Source organism: Chanodichthys erythropterus, chromosome 9, assembly GCF_024489055.1.
Source record: "Chanodichthys erythropterus isolate Z2021 chromosome 9, ASM2448905v1, whole genome shotgun sequence".
In the NCBI taxonomy this organism is placed as follows: domain Eukaryota; kingdom Metazoa; phylum Chordata; class Actinopteri; order Cypriniformes; family Xenocyprididae; genus Chanodichthys; species Chanodichthys erythropterus.
In genome coordinates, this window is record NC_090229.1 from 9,100,044 (window position 1) to 9,117,968 (window position 17,925).

The 17,925-nt window shown below is 37.4% G+C and overlaps 1 protein-coding gene across 3 annotated transcripts; it reads left to right on the top strand.

Annotated features, from left to right (window-relative positions):
- The first annotated feature begins 1 nt into the window (after window position 1).
- On the top strand, window positions 2-17,222 carry brpf3b (bromodomain and PHD finger containing, 3b). Of its 3 annotated transcripts, XM_067394474.1 has the most exons (13): window positions 5-373; window positions 3,536-5,072; window positions 7,480-7,636; window positions 8,049-8,180; window positions 9,708-9,836; window positions 10,326-10,638; window positions 10,891-11,172; window positions 11,602-12,177; window positions 13,044-13,122; window positions 13,219-13,313; window positions 13,395-13,483; window positions 15,294-15,448; window positions 15,594-17,222. In XM_067394474.1, exons 2-13 carry the CDS (start codon window positions 3,571-3,573, stop codon window positions 15,775-15,777), a joined length of 3,693 nt encoding a protein of 1,230 aa, XP_067250575.1. In that variant the 5' UTR covers window positions 5-373; window positions 3,536-3,570; the 3' UTR covers window positions 15,778-17,222. The 3 variants fall into 3 exon arrangements, 2 of the variants coding, with proteins under 2 accessions (XP_067250577.1, XP_067250575.1); XR_010895946.1 differs by lacking the exons at window positions 13,395-13,483; window positions 15,294-15,448; window positions 15,594-17,222 and adding an exon at window positions 12,862-12,896 and having other exon boundaries at window positions 2-373; window positions 13,219-13,238; XM_067394476.1 differs by lacking the exons at window positions 13,219-13,313; window positions 13,395-13,483; window positions 15,294-15,448; window positions 15,594-17,222 and adding an exon at window positions 12,862-12,903 and having other exon boundaries at window positions 2-373.
- Window positions 17,223-17,925: the final 703 nt, after the last annotated feature.

The window sequence follows — 17,925 nt, forward strand, 5'->3', positions numbered from 1 at the left end:
CTGCTTTTCCGAAGGGGCGTGTTCTTACTATCTCGACAGAAAGCTCCGCTCCGCTCTGCTCTGCCTGTGTATCTGGCGAGCTACTAACTATCTACCCTGGCAGCGACGGTTGTAGTAGTCGAAGCTGAAAATAGCCAGCTAGGTTAGCTTTGCTGCTCCCGTCTAATCCAACTGAGAGTCGATCAGAAGTTAAAATGCTGAAAATTGATCCAAATTCATGAGTGCGCAGAAGACATTTGCAGGAGGAAATTATGGAGGACTGAGAGACATTTTATCGGCGAATTTTTACCGGCTTTTCGGCCAAGCCGCCAGCTTAAACAGCCTTCGCAAAAAAGATTCTGCTTCTCTACGGAAGTTGTGGTCGGAAAATACGGTAATTTGTCTGTTTTTAATGGTGTATTTTGTGTATGTTACCAATTCAACTTGTGAAGTCAATGTCAACGGTCGCTTAGCTGAGCCGGTTGGTTGGTTGGTTACCGCACGCGGCGTTATAGTGCTGATTACCCGGGCTCGAGCGGCTAACTAGCCCGCCAGCTTTAGCCGCCTCGGCGTTTCGATCGCCTCGGAGTTTATCAGTGAGCTTATTCGTGTATACGCTGTCTCAGAGGAACAGTTTTATAATCTGAAGTGGTAACGGTGTTGTCATTGTTTATTTTCGTGTAAGGGGTTCTCGGGGAAACTTAGCTGAATCTGAAGTTCTGTTTGGACTGTAAATATGGCTGACGTTTCGTTCTAGAATCGAGGACGCTCAACCTAACTATTAGCCTGTGTTATACTTTTTCTCGCAGCTGATTGGCTAGACGGAGGGGGTGGACGGCTGTGATTGGTTGTCTAAGTATGTGGGGTTGATAAACTTCGCAGCCTCTGGTGGTCGTCTCACTTCAGTGACAAATTCCTCAAAACTCCACGTTAAGTTTTGTAATATGCTTCTTAAAGTGTTTGAGGCAGCTGTTAAGGATGTATAACGGCGACGTGATCCTGAAATACAGTTTTATTGTGGGTTTAACGTTAAAAGAAAGGGCGAACTGCTAGAGGCCTTGAGATCAAAAGTCCCGCCCATTGGACAGCAAAAATAAAAACACACTAAGTTGGCGACCGGCCTGAACTTAATCCTTCCAATGAATTTGTGTAATCAAATGTCGTATACTGAATTAAACTAGAAATGGATATATTTGCTTACCTATATATTGATTTCATTGTGAAATGTATGGATTTATAAGTGTGAATAGCACGTGATGGTTGACAGAACTTATTACTATTTTTAAAAATTGAAATTTATTTTCTCTCCTGAATACTTTTTAGTTTTTCGTTTAATGTGGTATTGTTTATTCTATTATGTAGACATTTTTTATATTCTTTTGTGATTTAGGCTTGTTAATATTATACAAATACCAATGTTCTTTCATAAAATATAAACAAACATATACTTTCAACAAAGTGACCAGTTAAATTATGCAAACAAAAAAAAAGATGTAAAAAAATAAAAATGTGGCAGACTATAATAATATATATTAAAGGTGCAATATGTAATATTTTTGCAGTAAAATATCCAAAAACCACTAGGCCAGTGTTATATATTTTGTTCACTTGATTACTTACCATATCCCAAATGTTTCCAACTATTAGTAAATCGTGAGAAAATTGCAATTTTAACCAAGGCTCCAGGACGTGTGAGGAGTCGCCTGTTGATTGCGTCATACCCACGTTACCCTCGGTTTTGCAGTTTTATTTTGTAGAAACCATGGAAACACCAAAGATGCTTTAATATATTTACATGTTTTAATAGACAAGGACAAGGGTTTGGTTACATTTATAGACAGAAAACTAATTGTTGTTATATAGAGCATTACGTTTAGTCTTATTGTTTAAATCTAATTTTCTTGATTTTTTTTTTTTTTTTTTTTTTTTTTTTTTTTTTTGCGAGTACCATGCTTTACCATGCCTCAGAGAAAACACTATTTTGTCAAGTAGCTAACATAGCGTAATCAGATGCAGCTTTATTTTTAGTAACAGTAATACAGAATTTTCTCCATCATACAATACGTTTTAAAATGAATTGCATGCCATTTATCAACACAAGCCATCCAGCATTTAATATGATATTCTAAAATCAATCTATCTTACACTGGTGTGTAACAGTGTCTCACAGCAGCCGCCGAGTGAATGCACAGAGTAACATTATAACATACATTTGAGAGTGTTAAAATTTATCTGATATGATAAACAGAGCTGCGTTACCACATACTCATGACCGGAAAAGCGGAAGCGGTGCCGGCGACTGTGGCATAATAAAAGTCCCGCTGCTCATGAGGCATGTGTTGCGGATTGCTCTATCGGCCTCGTTCAGCTCCCATAACACTCGGCCCTGTTCTGCTACATACTACAGTAACGTTAATAATCGCATTCATGAACATGATTTCTGCCCGAGTCCTATCCAAATTCTTTTCCGCCGGCTGTGAGGTGAAGACCACATGTCCCAAGATTCCACGCTCAAACTTGCTGTCATCAAGTTACGCCTTTGTTTTTAATAGGCCTCTAGCGACCTCTAGCGGACAGAAATCTTACATATTGCATCTTTAAGTATAATATGTATTAATAATAGTATTACAGGGCTTAATATCTTTTTATTTTATTTTTTACATTTATACAAAACACTGTGTGGTTGTTTAATTGGCTTATTTTTTCCTTTGAATAGTTTGTAACTTGTAATTTTTTTTTATCATATTTATTCTAGTATGTAACAAAATTATTACATTTTTGTATAATTTTTATTAACATAATGCATATTAGCATAATACAATTAGAAAATTTCTCTCACAATATATAATTAAAGCTGCAGTCCACGATTTTTGGCCCTCTAGTGGTTCATAAACAGAACTTCACACGTCTTGCAGAAGAACATTGTAGCCAGAGCTACTTTTCTCCGTGTATGTCTATGGTGAGTCACGCAGTTACTGTGATACTCTGTGGCGGGTCCTACCAGTCCGGTCTGAAATAGTCCGAATATAAACACTTATTATAAGTGTACCATAATGATTCAGGGTAAGACAAAAACACTGTTTGGAAAATGGATTCATGTTGTACATTCTCATTATATAATTTTTGTAAAATTTTAACACAAAAAAAGTTGCGGACAGCAGCTTTAACCAAATGTGTTTGTGCAAACAATTAATTTTTTAATTTGTTTTTAACAATTAATTTTATTTGTTTTTAAATTGTGCGAAGATGTAAAAATAAAAAGATGGTATGATAAAACAACAAAAAGTGCCTATCTATCAATATTATATTTATCAATAACAGCGTTGTTTAAAGTCATGTATAAAAAGAACATCATTAGCGTGTCACGATGCAGGTTGTGACCACTTCCAGGAAATGAAAGCATGCTGTATTTACAGACACACAACCAAGGGTGGTATGAAAATTTCTCACTGTTGACTATTTGGGATGGCAAGACATTGAGTGAAAATTGCACATTGGTATTGTCATGTTTTGTAAATAAGAAATCTTATGTTTTTTGTTCTTCTTTTTTATACAGGTCAAGGTACAAGGGGCTGCGTGGTGTGAGTGCCCATGAGAAAACCACGACGGAGGGTAGGCCTGCCCGGGGGCCAAAGTGATGCCGCGGACACGGGTACATCAAGTATGGGGGCATCACAGCCACGCTCACCCTCTCCCTACAGGCTAAAAGTTTCACCCACCAGAGAAACCCTAACGTACGCCCAGGCTCAGAAAATTGTGGAAGTGGACCTTGATGGAAGGCTGCATCGGATCAGCATCTTTGACCCCTTGATTGTGATCACTGAAGATGAGATGACAGCTCAGGACATTGCAGAGTGCAACAGCAACAAAGAAAACAGTGAGCAAACATCGGTGACCGCCGTTGTCAGCTCGCCGCGCCGATCGACGGCCCACAGGGGTAAAAAGAAGGATGTGAAACAGTTGTCGTCGTCTTCATCACAAAACCACTGCTCCAACTCTCACGGACAATCTCAAACGCAGTCAAGTGCGAACAGCCACCACAGTGCTTTACCCAAGCCTACTTTCAGAGAACAGGAGTCATATGAACCGGTCGAGGCGCCTCCTCGCCCTTCAGCATACTACCGCTATATTGAGAAGTCCAGTGAAGAGCTGGACACGGATGCGGAGTATGACATGGATGAGGAGGACATGGCGTGGCTGGAGCTGGTGAATGATAGACGAGAATCAGAAGGCCAGCCGCAAGTATCACCTGACACTTTTGAACTCCTGATAGACCGTCTGGAAAAGGAGTCATTCTTGGAGTCACGAAGCCAAGCGCCCTCGCAGAGCGTCATTGACGAAGACGCCTTCTGCTGCGTCTGTCTCGACGACGAATGTCTCAACAGTAACGTCATCCTGTTCTGTGACATCTGCAACCTGGCTGTACACCAGGAGTGTTATGGAGTTCCCTACATCCCAGAGGGCCAGTGGCTCTGCCGCTGTTGCCTGCAATCGCCCTCTCGGCCGGTTGACTGTGTGCTTTGCCCGAACCGGGGCGGAGCATTTAAACAGACCAGCGACGGACGATGGGCGCATGTGGTCTGCGCTATTTGGATCCCTGAGGTGTGTTTTGCCAATACGGTCTTCCTTGAGCCCATTGAGGGCGTGGACAACATTCCACCGGCTAGGTGGAAGCTAACGTGCTACCTGTGCAAGCAGAAAGGTTGCGGAGCGTCCATCCAGTGCCACAAGGCCAACTGTTACACGGCCTTCCACGTGACCTGTGCGCAGAGGGCGGGACTCTTTATGAAAATAGAGCCAGTCCGAGAGACTACTGTGAATGGGACTACGTTTTCGGTGAAAAAGACTGCGTTTTGTGAGGCGCACTCGCCGGCTGTGAAGGACGGGTCGGATGATGAAGAAACCGGGGGGAGGGTTTTGGGGTGTAGGGCTAATAGGGGTCGCAGTGCCTACACGCAGACGCCACAGCTGAAGAAGCAGCGACGAAGCAATAAACTGGATTCTAAGCAGCAGCAGAAGAAAGGAAAGAAGGAAGAGGTGTCCAAAAAAGTCACAACACCATTGGTCACTGTCCCAGAAATACCGACTCACAGGTAAATATATAATGTTTAGGCAGGCAGTGTTTGTATATATATATATATATATATATATATATATATATATATATATATATATATATATATATATATATATACATATACATATACATATACATATACATATACATATACATATACATATATATACATACACTGCCTGGCCAAAAAAAAAATCGCTATTTGAATTTTAATAGGCAAATACTTAAGTCTATGGATGGGTCATTATTACAGTGATTATTATGTTTCTAGCATTTTAATTGTTTGGCAACAGTTCTTTTAACCCTAAACAACCATGTATTAAGATGTATCATGGCCATATTTTCTAGGATGACAATGTCAAGATTCATCAGGCTCAAATTGTGAAAGAATTGTTGGGAGGGAGCATGAAGAATAATATTCACACATGAATTGGCACTGAGCTTAACCTCAGTGTAAGTTTTTGGGATGTGCTGGAGGAGACTTTACAGAGGGCTCACCTCTTGCATTGTCAATACAAGATCTTGACCAAAAAATGATGCACCTCTCGATGGAAATAAATGTTGTGATGTTATTTCCATCAAGAGGTGCTTCAATTTTTAGTCAAGATCTTGTATTGACAATGCAAGAGTCGAGCACTCTGTAAAGTCTCCTCCAGCACATCCCAAAAAATTAAACTGAGGTTAAGGTCTGGACTGAGAGATGCCAATTCATGTGTGAAAATGATTCTTCATGCTCTCTGAACCATTCTTTCACAATTTTAACCCTGATGAATCTTGACATTGTCATCCTGGAATATGGCCATGATTTGTCTTCCTACATGGTTGTTTAAGAAATTAAAAGATACACACTCCCATCACTTAAGAACTGATGCCAAACATAAAACATGCTAGAAACATAATAATCAATGTAATAATGTTATATACATACATTCTCAAAGGGTTAGTTCACCCAAAAATGAAAATTCTGTCATTTATTACTTACCCTCGCACTGTTCCACACCCATAAGACCTTCATTCATCTTCAGAACATAAATGAATATATAAATCTGATGGCTCCGTGAGGCCTGCTTTGGGAGCAATGACATTTCCTGTCTCAAGATCCATAAAGGTACTAAAAACATATTTAAATCAGTTCCTGTGAGTACAGTGGTTCAATATTAATATTATAAAGCGGCTATTATTCAGCAGTTTGGCTGTTTGACACGCGATCCGAATCATGATTCGATACGCTGATTCATTATGCTTCGAAGCTTCCTCAAGCAGTGTTTTGAAATTGGCCATCACTAAATAATTCGTTATTTAGTTTTTTTGGTGCACCAAAAATTTTCTCGTCACTTTATAATATTAATATTGAACCACTATACTCACATGAACTGATTTAAATATGTTTTTAGTACATTAATGGATCTTGAGAGAGGAAATGTCATTGCTATGGAGGCCTCACTGAGTCATCGGATTTCAAGAAAAATATCTTAATTTGTGTTCCGATGATTAACAAAAGTCTTACAGGTTTGGAACGGCATGAGGGTGAGTAATAAATGACAGAATTTTCATTTTTGGGTGAACTAACCCTTTAGGTATTTGCCAATTAAAATCCAAACAGCAATTTTTTTTTTTGGCTGGGCTGTGTATATTATATTATATATATCTTGCTGCACGGCCAAGAAAAAGAGTTGCAGTTTGAATTTAAATAGGCAAGTGCTTAAGAGTATATGATTGGATCATTATTACAGTGATTATTATGTTTCTAGCATGTTTTATGTTTGGCATCAGTTCTTTTAACCCTAAATGATAGAGTGTGTAGCTTTTCATTTCTTGAACAACAACCACATCATGGCCATATTCCAGGATGACAATGTCCAGATTCATCAGGGTTAAAATTGTGAAAGAATGATTCAGAGAGCATGAAGAATCATTTTCACACATGAATTGGCACCTCTCAGTCCAGACCTTAAATTCACTGAAAGTCTTTGGGATGTGCTGCAGTAGACTTTACAGAGTGCTCGACTCTTGCATTGTCAATACAAGATCTTGAGCAAAAATTTACGCACCTCTTGATGGAAATAACATCACAACATTTATTTCCATCGAGAGGGGCATCAATTTTTGAGCCTGAAGAATCTTGGCTATATTTCAGGATGAAAATATCATGATGTGTCTTCCTACATGGCTGTTTAAGAAATTAAAATCTACACACTCCATCTTTTAGGGTTAGAAGAACCGTTGCCAAAAATATAACATGCTAGAAACATAATAATCCCTGCAATATTGATCCAGTCATAGACTCTAAAGCATTTGCGTATTTAAATCCAAACAGCATTTTGGTCAGTAAATGCAAGTATACATATTTAAAATATTTTTTAAACAATTCACTTGATAAATATTTAATAATTATGTAATTATTTTGTTGGTGTTTTTTACAGATTGAACAAAATTTCTAAAGATGTGATCATACAGAAGAAGAATCAGTTCATGCAGAGACTTCACAACTATTGGTTACTTAAGCGTCAGTCACGCAACGGAGTGCCTCTCATTCGTCGTTTACATTCGCATCTGCAGGGCCAGAGGAGTGCAGAACAGGTCAGTGTTTATGCATATTTAAATGTTGTGGGTAGGGCTGCATGATTTGGGGAAAAAATCAAATTGCATTTTTTGTGATTAAAAATCATGCAATATTATCTTTGTTTTATTTTTTTATTTTTTTAAAGCTCCAGGTTGACAGTGCTTGTTTGTAGGGCTGCACAATTTGACCAAACATTTTACTATATATCGATATGAAAATAAAACAATAAAGTTATTTTTATTATGATTATTGATAACTATTATTTTTATACCATATTATACTATATAATAATATAGTATATACTATATTATTAATAAATCTGATTAATTGTCCCAGCCCTAGTTTTATCCATAAGCCACACTCCTTAAACACAACTTCAATATTATGTGTTTTTTGTGCTTATCTTTGGCTCTTATAAACTGTGTATAGGCGGAGCCAGATGAAAAGCTGAATGCTGTGAGAGAAGAGCTGAAATACTGGCAGAAGCTTCGTCATGATTTGGAGAGAGCGCGACTTCTGATTGAGCTCATCCGCAAGAGAGAAAAACTAAAGAGAGAGCAGGTAACTTACGGAAACATTTCATATGATTAGAGTTTTTTCTTGTTAGGTGGATTGGATGTGTCAAACTGGCTGTGAAAGTGTGAGTGTGTAAAACCTGGGCCAAGTCCAATGTGTGGATAATGAAGCGGACACTGCAAATGAGTGGGACTAACGCTAGGAATATAATAGTGTATTCTTGCATAATGAAGTCGATGAAGTTATCTTAAATAAATAATGATAACCAGTTAACTCGTGAAATCCTTATAAAGGATTAGATCAACCAAAAATGAAAAATCTGTCATTTACTCACCCTCATGGTGCTCCAAACCTGTAAGCCTTTTATTCATCTTCGGAAAGCCTAAATTCAATCTGTTCATAATCTAAAGCGATCCTGTCTCTTCAGAATTTGGACTAAACCTCTCAGATCATATGGATTTAGTTCTCTTTATGAACTTTTTGAAGCGTCAATGTGGTAGTTGCGTGGTAGCTCTTAGATTTCATTAAAAATATCTTCATTTGTGTTCTGAAGATGAACGAAAGTCTTTAAGGCCTGTGTAGTTATTTCTGCACTCATATTTACAGTTTCCAGAACTCAAAATGCATGGCGTAGCAGCACTGTGCCTATTTTTGCCCCATGTAGCAAGCTGAATTGAAAACGTACCATTAAACTATCAATGAATATGGTCATTTGCAATTTAGGCTTTTATGAAGCAACATAAAATGCTGAAGTCAACTATTGAATGAAAAAAGACACGCATTTGGCTTGGTGCAATTGGCAGTATATCGTACTAAATCCAGATGATTAAGCTGTTAATACAACAATTTGTTTCATGTAAATTACCATTTGGGTGTAAATGTGTCACCCCTCCTCATCAAAATTAAAATCCATGAGGATCAAATTTGTACTAGTTCTTGATTGGTTTTTGGAAAAAATTCTCAGTTACTCACTCCCAATATCCATTTCATAATTTATAGCTGTTATCAAAGAGAATACTCAATGTTGCAACCCAGAATTCTTTATCGCTGTAGAAAGTCGAAGCTCTGTCATTGTGAAACTAGCCTGCTGTTGCCGTTACGCCGCAGTGTAAAACGGCCCTAAGTACTGTTACTTGATTTGGCAAATATTGTACACTAGATTGGACTTAGTCATTTCTTTAGTTTTGACTTGGCTGCTTTTTCAGCCTGGCAAAACCACATGTGACATCTAATACAATGGATGAAAGCGATGAAGACATTTTTAAGGTGAATACATATCAACCACATCCTTCGCACCTAATTGGTGGTTGACAAGGAAATAATCTACATTAGTGCCACTGAACACATATTGACAACACTGTGATTTTCTACTTGCTATTATAATATTATTATAATGTAAAAGGGAAGGAGATGTTCACATTGGAAAGAACATTTTATTGGACAGACCGCTCACAGACATGAAGTAATTTGACCTGTTACGGATTTGTTTAATGACATCTGCTGCCTCATATGTCACCTTGACCATATAAAATTAGCCAGGTGTCTCACTATAACCAAGTGTTGCTTCTGTAGGTGAAGATTCACCAGGCTGTGACTGAGCATAACTTAACTCCGGTCCTGGTACTGCTGCGGTCCACTTTAGACCAACTTCAGGAGAAAGATACTGCAAACATATTTGCACAACCTGTCAACTTGAAAGAGGTCTGTCTATATTTATATACATTCATACACACTACCATTCAAAGGTGAATGCTCACAGTTTACAGTATAAACTGTAATACTGTGAAATATTATTACAATTTAAAATAAGTGATTTCTGTTTTAATATATTTTAAAATGTAATTTATTCCTGTGAAGGCAAAGCTGAATTTTCAGCATCATTACTCCAGTCTTCAGTGTCACATGATCCTTTCAGAAATCATTCTAATATGCTGATTTCCTGCTCAAGAAACATTTATTATTACTATCAATGTTTGAATTTGAAATGTTTTGTAATATTATAAATGTTAGATCAATTTAATTCATAACAATATTGCTAATATACAACAGCTTCAAACAGATTGATACATTCAGGTTTTTAAAATAACAGTTTACTTATATTAAAATCCTAATATCTTAATTAGTCTCATACTCATTTATATTAATGGAAGCTTCAAGCCTTAAACAGAAACTGTGCTATTGGCTTCTCAGGTCCCAGATTACCTGGAGTTCATCACGCACCCCATGGACTTCTCCACCATAAAATCCAAATTGGAAGCTCACAAATATCGCTCTGTCGCTGACCTGGAGGCTGATTTCAACCTCATGATCTCCAACTGCCTGCTTTACAATGCTAAAGACACTGTGTTTTACCAAGCTGCAATACGTCTGAGGGACTTAGGGGGCGCTATCCTGAGGCACGCTCAGAGACAAGCCCAGAGTACAGGCTTTGACCTGGACACGGGAATGCACCTGGCAGAATCGCCACACAAAAATGACTACTACCGCTGCACTTTGGAAGATGGTGAGTTGTTCACAAGAAATAATATAAGATTTACTAAAAAAGTAACTTGTTGGCAGTGGTAAAGTTCATACATTTGTGTGAGATTTCTTGCAGCAACACCATAGCAGCTGCATACAACGACGTGGCATGTTTTCTTCTAGAAAAACATTTTCTATAAATAATTTTATCATAGTAACTTGACTTGCAGTGTAATAGTAATTTAGCTTCTTTTGTTACTAATGGTTTGGTTTTGTTGTGTGTGTGTGTGTGTAGTCGACACGCTGCTAGACCCTGATAATCGATTGCACATGACGACGGAAAACCAGTTGAGGGAGCTGCTAGATAAATTAGACGTGGTGACGTCAATGCGCTCGAGTGGCGCACGTACACGCCGCATCCGCCTGCTGCGACGAGAAATCAATAATGTCCGCTATAAGCAGCACTCGCGGAACTCGCACATGCTCAATGGAGACCTCAAAGAGGAAGACGAGGAGGAGGATGAAGACAAAGAGATGGATGGTGAACATAACCTGTCTTCGTCGTCATCAGATAAAGGTAAAACTTGACTAGGATTTGAGAATTGGGTATTCAGAATTCAGTTTCTTTCTAGTTATTATTCCAGAATTCTGCTTCCGTTATTTTTAAATACTGGAAATAAGTGGTTTTCATGACATTAAGTTCGGTTAATGGTATTTGAACATATACATTCTTCCCGATTCTTCCCAAGTCAGCCATAAAATGAAAATGCTATAAATGGTATTTGAACATATACACTCTTCCTGATTCTTCCCGAGTCAGCCATAAAATTAAAATTCACCCTATTTTCTAAGATTCATGTTATTGATCTTATTGTAAATCCTACAGCCCTATCCTACAGCCCCCAAACTAGGTATTTAGGAAAAATAATAAACATTTTACAGTCCCCCACAATGCCAGTGTTATTCCAGATTTTCTTGACATCTGTCTGTCCCTCTTTTTATCCAGATGACTGTAAATCAACTCCCCCACCAACTCTGGAGCCCACAGGCCTGGCTTTGTCCCCTCCACCAGGAGATACACCCCAAGAACCACCGACCCTCCGACCCATGACATCCGACCCCAGGACCTCCCCATGCCCACCCAAGCGCCTCAAACTCAACAGCGAGAGCCAAGAGGCCGATTCAGAAGCCGCACCTGTGATCAGCTGCACCAAACCCGAGGACCGCCCGCCTGAGAACAAACTGATCAATGGCCTCTCCACCACAGAGTCACCGGCCCGGCCCACCACGGGCGGAGTCGGGAGGCGAACGTCCGTCCTCTTCAAAAAAGCAAAAAATGGAGCAAAGCTCCAACGTGAGAGAGACAATCAGATGCAGAATGGAAACAGGGAGGAGCCCATCAGCACTGACCCAGACCCTGCACGCACACCAAACTGCATCGCCACCGTCAAGACTGAAACTTCAGCCCAGCCAAAACCTTCAACACCTCCGCCCATATCAACCCTGGCCAAACAGAGAGCGAGAAGTCGCAGCTGTAGTCCAGAGCGTGAGAGAACGCCCCCTCGACTCACTTTAGAGCCTGGTAAAGAAAACAACTGCGTTACATGCTCCATTACAACTGATCTTATGATGTTTACTTGTAAGGCTGCACAGTTTGGGGTAAAATGTAATTGGTATTTTTCTGATAAAAATTGCGTTTGTGATTTAAAATGCAATTACGAAAAAATTAATATTTATTTATTTATTTATTTTTTCGTAATTGGATTTTAAATCACAAACGCAATTTTCACACACACACACACACACACACACACACACACATATATATATATATATATATATATATATATATATATATATATATATATATATATATATGTTATATATATACATATATGTTATATAAAATACTAATAAAAAATATTTTTATTACTAAATAAAATATTGGACAAAATAAGAAACATTGCTATTGTATGAGTACATTTGTTAGTAATATTTAGAAGAACTCTAAAATTACAATAGAAATTTTTGTTTCAATTTTTTCATTTTGAGATGTTTAGCCATCAGGCTTTATTTACTTGTGCCATTTACAGTGGGAATTGTAGTTATTTTACATGGTTTTCACCTTTATTGTTTTTTTTTTTTTTTCACTTAGTCAAGCTTTCTTGCACCTTTATGGCTGTTATCTGTTAATGACCTTACACAGTATGTAAATGTGCTCATGCTTGCATCAACATAACCATGACAAACACATTTTTTATCTCAGTTTCCATAAATAGGTGAAGGCCTGGAGGGAGATTGGTGGGATGTATTTTTGTTTTATTTATCTTTTTAATTTTAGAAAGCATAGACAATCCTGTATTTCATGACAACTGAAATTGTGGTATGGGTATTTCGTTTTTATTCAACCTTTCCTAAACACCCTTTTCTCTCTATTTTTTTTTTTAGCTCTCACAAATGGATTCAGAAAGCACAAAGATGGCGGCTCTGACTCAGAATGCAGCTCCTCTCCAACTCTCAGAGAACTGTAAGAGTAAAAGAAAAGACTAAAATCTCTCTGCATCATATAGCTTGGTTAACTCTATTTATGCAGTTATAAAAAAAAAAATTCTGTTGGTTTCAGTGTCTCACCTCCTAAAAAGAGCAGAGGGAAACCTGCTTTGTCCAAAGTACCATTCTTAGAAACTGTTAACGGAGATTGTGATTACACTGGGACTGGTAAGAACTTGATCCAAATTAAATGTCAGTATATTTATTTTCGAGTGCACAAATGGTTATTATAATTCTTGTTCTATGTAGATGTGCTGTCGAACGGGGACACGCCTGAACCTGAACCTCTGGATTTGGTGTGGGCCAAAAGCAGAGGATATCCATCCTATCCTGCTCTGGTGAGAGTGGGCGCTCTTCACTCACATTACATTCATACTGCATGTTGGACCATTATTCAGAGTTATGTCATTAACTTTTAAAGTGAACCTATTATGCAAAATTCACTTTTATATTGGTTTTGTATACATACCGCAGTGTGTACACAACCACCCTACTGTGGTAAAAATCCATTCACTCCGTTTGTTATTTTCCCCATAAATCTGAAACAGTATCTTAAAATGAGCCATTCAGGAATCTACTCCAATGTTACTTCACATTGGAACAGCCCCCGCCCACGACTGGCACCGAATTGTCCTGTTAGCTTAGCTCCGCCATGTTTATCTTCTCGCCAGAGCATTTAACAGCAGCATTTATGTAATAAATGTATTCTTATTAAAGTTACTAAAGTTATTCAGTCAAGAGCAGTAATTTTTCAAGTAATTTTGTTGTTTTTTTTTGTTTTTCTTTTGCTTGATTCATATTAACAGCATATAAAGCAATATTACGCTGTTTTCACTTTAATACACAGATCTAATATACACATGCAATTTCTTTCCCTGCTGTTTACGTTTACAGACATAGCTGCTTATGTGAACTTTGTGTGTTTTTTGACATAACCTTGTGTATTTAAGCTCAATAATAATACATGAGAGTATTTTTAATACTCATGCGACGAGCCGTCTCCCAGCTTTCTGTGTGCGTGCTTCAGATGTGTGCGCTCAGAAAACCATATATCAGACGTTTAAACTGATATGGTTTTAAAACACATGCCGATATTAAACTTTAATGATGTTGAAGAACTGCAATGTCACGTGAGTGTGACCGCAATAGAGATGATAATCAAAACCAAACAGATGTTTTAGTTTTTGGCAGAGTATCTGAGTTGTACAGACTCCACCCTCTTCTAGATAGGGGAGTGGGGAGCAGCAGCTCATTTGCATTTAAAGATACATGCATGTCAACAGCATGTTTTTGCTTCCACTCAAAAATAGGCATTTACAACATGGTATAATAAATAAAATCTGTGGGGTATTTTGAGCTGAAACTTTACAGACACATTCTGGGGACACCAGAGATTTATATTAGATCTTGTAAAAAGGGGCATAGTAGGTCCACTTTTAAAAAATGAGATTTTAATATTAGAGTCATTTTTTAGGCTTGAGAGAATTTTATCATTCCTTCACTATACTGATGAGATGAGCCTCACATAAAAATTACTTCATGAATGCACATTCCCAGTTTCATTCTAAATGATTCATTTGTCCAGGGATTCCTGAACTTTTTTTTTTGTCAGCCGAACTCATTTGACTTAAAACACCCCTGAGAAATTAATATTTAATAATGCCATCATTTAACAACATGATTACATGTTCACGGTTCTCTGTTGAGTGGTCACATGAATTTTTTTGATTGCTATTATTTATTAGATTTTGATTTGTTTTTATTTGATTTGAGATTTTACATTTTTATGATTTAACTAATTAACTAATACTCCCAAACCTCTTGCAGTTGTGTAGATAAACAAAGAAAATAATTTTCTAGTTAATAATGTTCTATTTTGAATACTTTTATTATTTATTATACATTTACATTTATGTACATTATACATTTTTAGTGTTACATTTTTATGATAACACTACTAATCCCTTTTTCCAACTTTTCAATCTGGTACTCAAAAAAGTTTATTTGGTGAGAAAGAACCTACTTTTTTTTTTTTTTGCAAATGTCTAATAAATCAAATGGGTTGTGAACTGTGTTTAGCGCAGTGTAGTAGCAAACCACAGACATTTAAAGGTTAAATAAATGGTTGAAACTGTTCTTGTTTTGTAGATCATAGATCCAGACATGCCTCAGGAGGGTCTGCTGCATAACGGTGTGCCCATCCCTGTGCCTCCGCTCGACGTACTGCGCCTGGGGGACCAGAGACAGGAAGAAGCTGGCGAGAGACTCTTCCTGGTTCTCTTCTTCGACAACAAACGCACCTGGTGAGCACAGCACTGGAGATTCACTTTGTTTTCCTTTAGCTTTATCCACCAGACTTTGCTTTTCCAAATATCCATTGTAAGTATCTACTGGATTTGAGGATTTTAGAAGGAACTGTCAGTGATGTTCTTATGTCTGTATCTGCAGGCAGTGGTTGCCACGAGATAAGGTTATCCCTCTTGGCGTTGACGACACGGCTGATAAACTGCGTATGATGGAGGGCAAGAAAACCAGTATCCGGAAGTCTGTGCAGGTGGCCTACGACCGAGCTATGATCCATCTGAGCCGAGTTCGAGGAGATCATGGTTTTGTCGGTTCAAACTTCATGTAGAACAGAAACGCCAACCTCATCTGTCCTCACGTACCACTCACATGGGCTTTCTAAGGCAGGCTCAGAGCCATTTTGGTTAGTGCACCAGGTACTAGACTCCTGATCAGTCAGTTTAGTTTATCCATGTGATCCAGACACAACGCTCTGCAATGGATGAGTCATTTCAGATTCAGTCCAGTTTTTTTCTTTCTCCAGGTTTAGGATGTTTCCTAGGACGGGGTCACGAAAGGGCGGCGGTTTCTATGATGATTTGTGTTTTTATGAGGTGTCACTTTATGGTGATGATGAGTCTAAACCACCCAGACCCATAGTTTTAGCATTTGGGTACATTCAGAGCAATTAATTTCTGAATAATTAATCATTTTAAATGATTCAGTGAATGAACTTAAAGAATATAAACGTTTGAATGAATCACTGCCATTTTCTTAAGATAGCTTTTTACTTTTTAAAGTTTTACAAACCACTTCTTGTATATTGTAAAGACACTTGTGTAAATAGGTATGTTTTTTATCATATAGTATCTAATTTAATGTTTTTTTTTTTCCTTCTCTTTATTGTGAAATAAATTGCCTGGAGGAATGAAGAAATGAAGGTTGTGTATAAATGTATAAAAAGATTTTCAGATGAACTTACTTCCTACATAGTGTATCCTGCTTGTCTTTGATATCAGATAGTGTGAGTGTGTTCATATATATGTACATTACCGGCATACAATCATGTATGTATGTGTATATGTACCAACTCACAGTTGTCTATGGTTAAATATATATTCTCATTTTTTGATACAAAAAAGTAATTTATTTATGGACCGTAAAGAGATAAAGGAATTAAATTATATTGGTTCAAGATGGAAATCAGATCTCTTATTTAAGATGATAAACTATTGAATAGGCTTTTAAGATCTTACTTCACATGTGCTTTCAGATTCTGGTTTAGTTCTTTTTAAGATTTCAAGGTGGAATGCTGGATGGTTAATGATGATGTATTGTACACTTGCTGTTAGACAGTAAAAATCCCTTTTCACCATCAAGCACAGAACCTTGTATTTATTGTAGAAAGTTGTGTAGCTTTTGTTCACTGTTTATAAGATGGAAAAATTTTAAGCTTGTATAAACTGCAGATTTTACCTACCCACCAAATAACCTGTCTCAAACAGTATTTTCTCATGTGGGAAAATAAATGTTCTATTGAAAGTCTACTATGCCTGTCGCCATTGTAATTTGATTTAAACATTTTTTTTAAGACCATAATGCTTGTGTTTAGGTCATTTATATGGAGCTGTATGAACAATATCAATGTTTTGCTTATATATAACATATATAACACGCAGCTTTATATGGTATATCTATATGAATGTGTACTTCTATGTAAATATTCTCATATTTTCCTTGTTTGGCATCATGTAAAGGTGAAGCAGCAGGAAGGTAAATTGGTTGGATGCATATGTATTGTACATTGGAAAATACTATAGCCTTATAAGTGCTGTTAGAAATATATTTTTGTTTGTTGAATTTTATTATTATTATTTTTTTGGAACCAACATGGAATACCAGTCACAGCATGCAATCGTCCTGCCTCCGCCATACTAAAATGTATGACACGCCGGACCTCGGAACTCAAAATTTCCTCAGGACTGACTAGAAAATTCGTATTTATTATACAGTAGTATGAAAAAGTATGTGAACCACTTGCAGAATCTGTGAAAATTTTAACAAAATAAGGGAGATAATACAAAAGCATGTTATTTTTTATTTAGTACTGTCTACTAAATAGACAGATATTTTACATAAAAGATGTTTACATATAATTCACAAGACAAAAATAGCTGAATTTATTAAAATAACCCCATTCATAAGTATGCGAACCACTGATTCTCAATACTGTGTGTGGTTACCTGATGATCTACGACTGTTTTTTTGTTTTGTGATGGTTGTTCATGAGTCCCTTGTTTGTTCTGAGCAGTTAAACTGAGCTCTGTTCTTCAGAAAAATCTCCAGATCCCAAAAATTCTTCAGTTTTCCACCATCTTTTGCATATTTGAACCCTTTCCAGCAGTGACAATGATTTTGAGATCCATCTTTTCACACTGAGGACAACCGAAGGACTCAAACACAACTATTAAAAAAGGTTCAAACATTCACTGATGCT

Coding starts and splice junctions, on each gene's coding strand:
- brpf3b (XM_067394474.1), top strand. CDS start 3,571: ATGAGAAAACCACGACGGAGGGTAGGCCTGCCCGGGGGCCAAAGTGAT. Junction 9,837..10,325: donor AACCTGTCAACTTGAAAGAG/GTCTGTCTATAT, acceptor TTGGCTTCTCAG/GTCCCAGATTACCTGGAGTT. Junction 11,173..11,601: donor TTCGTCGTCATCAGATAAAG/GTAAAACTTGAC, acceptor CTTTTTATCCAG/ATGACTGTAAATCAACTCCC.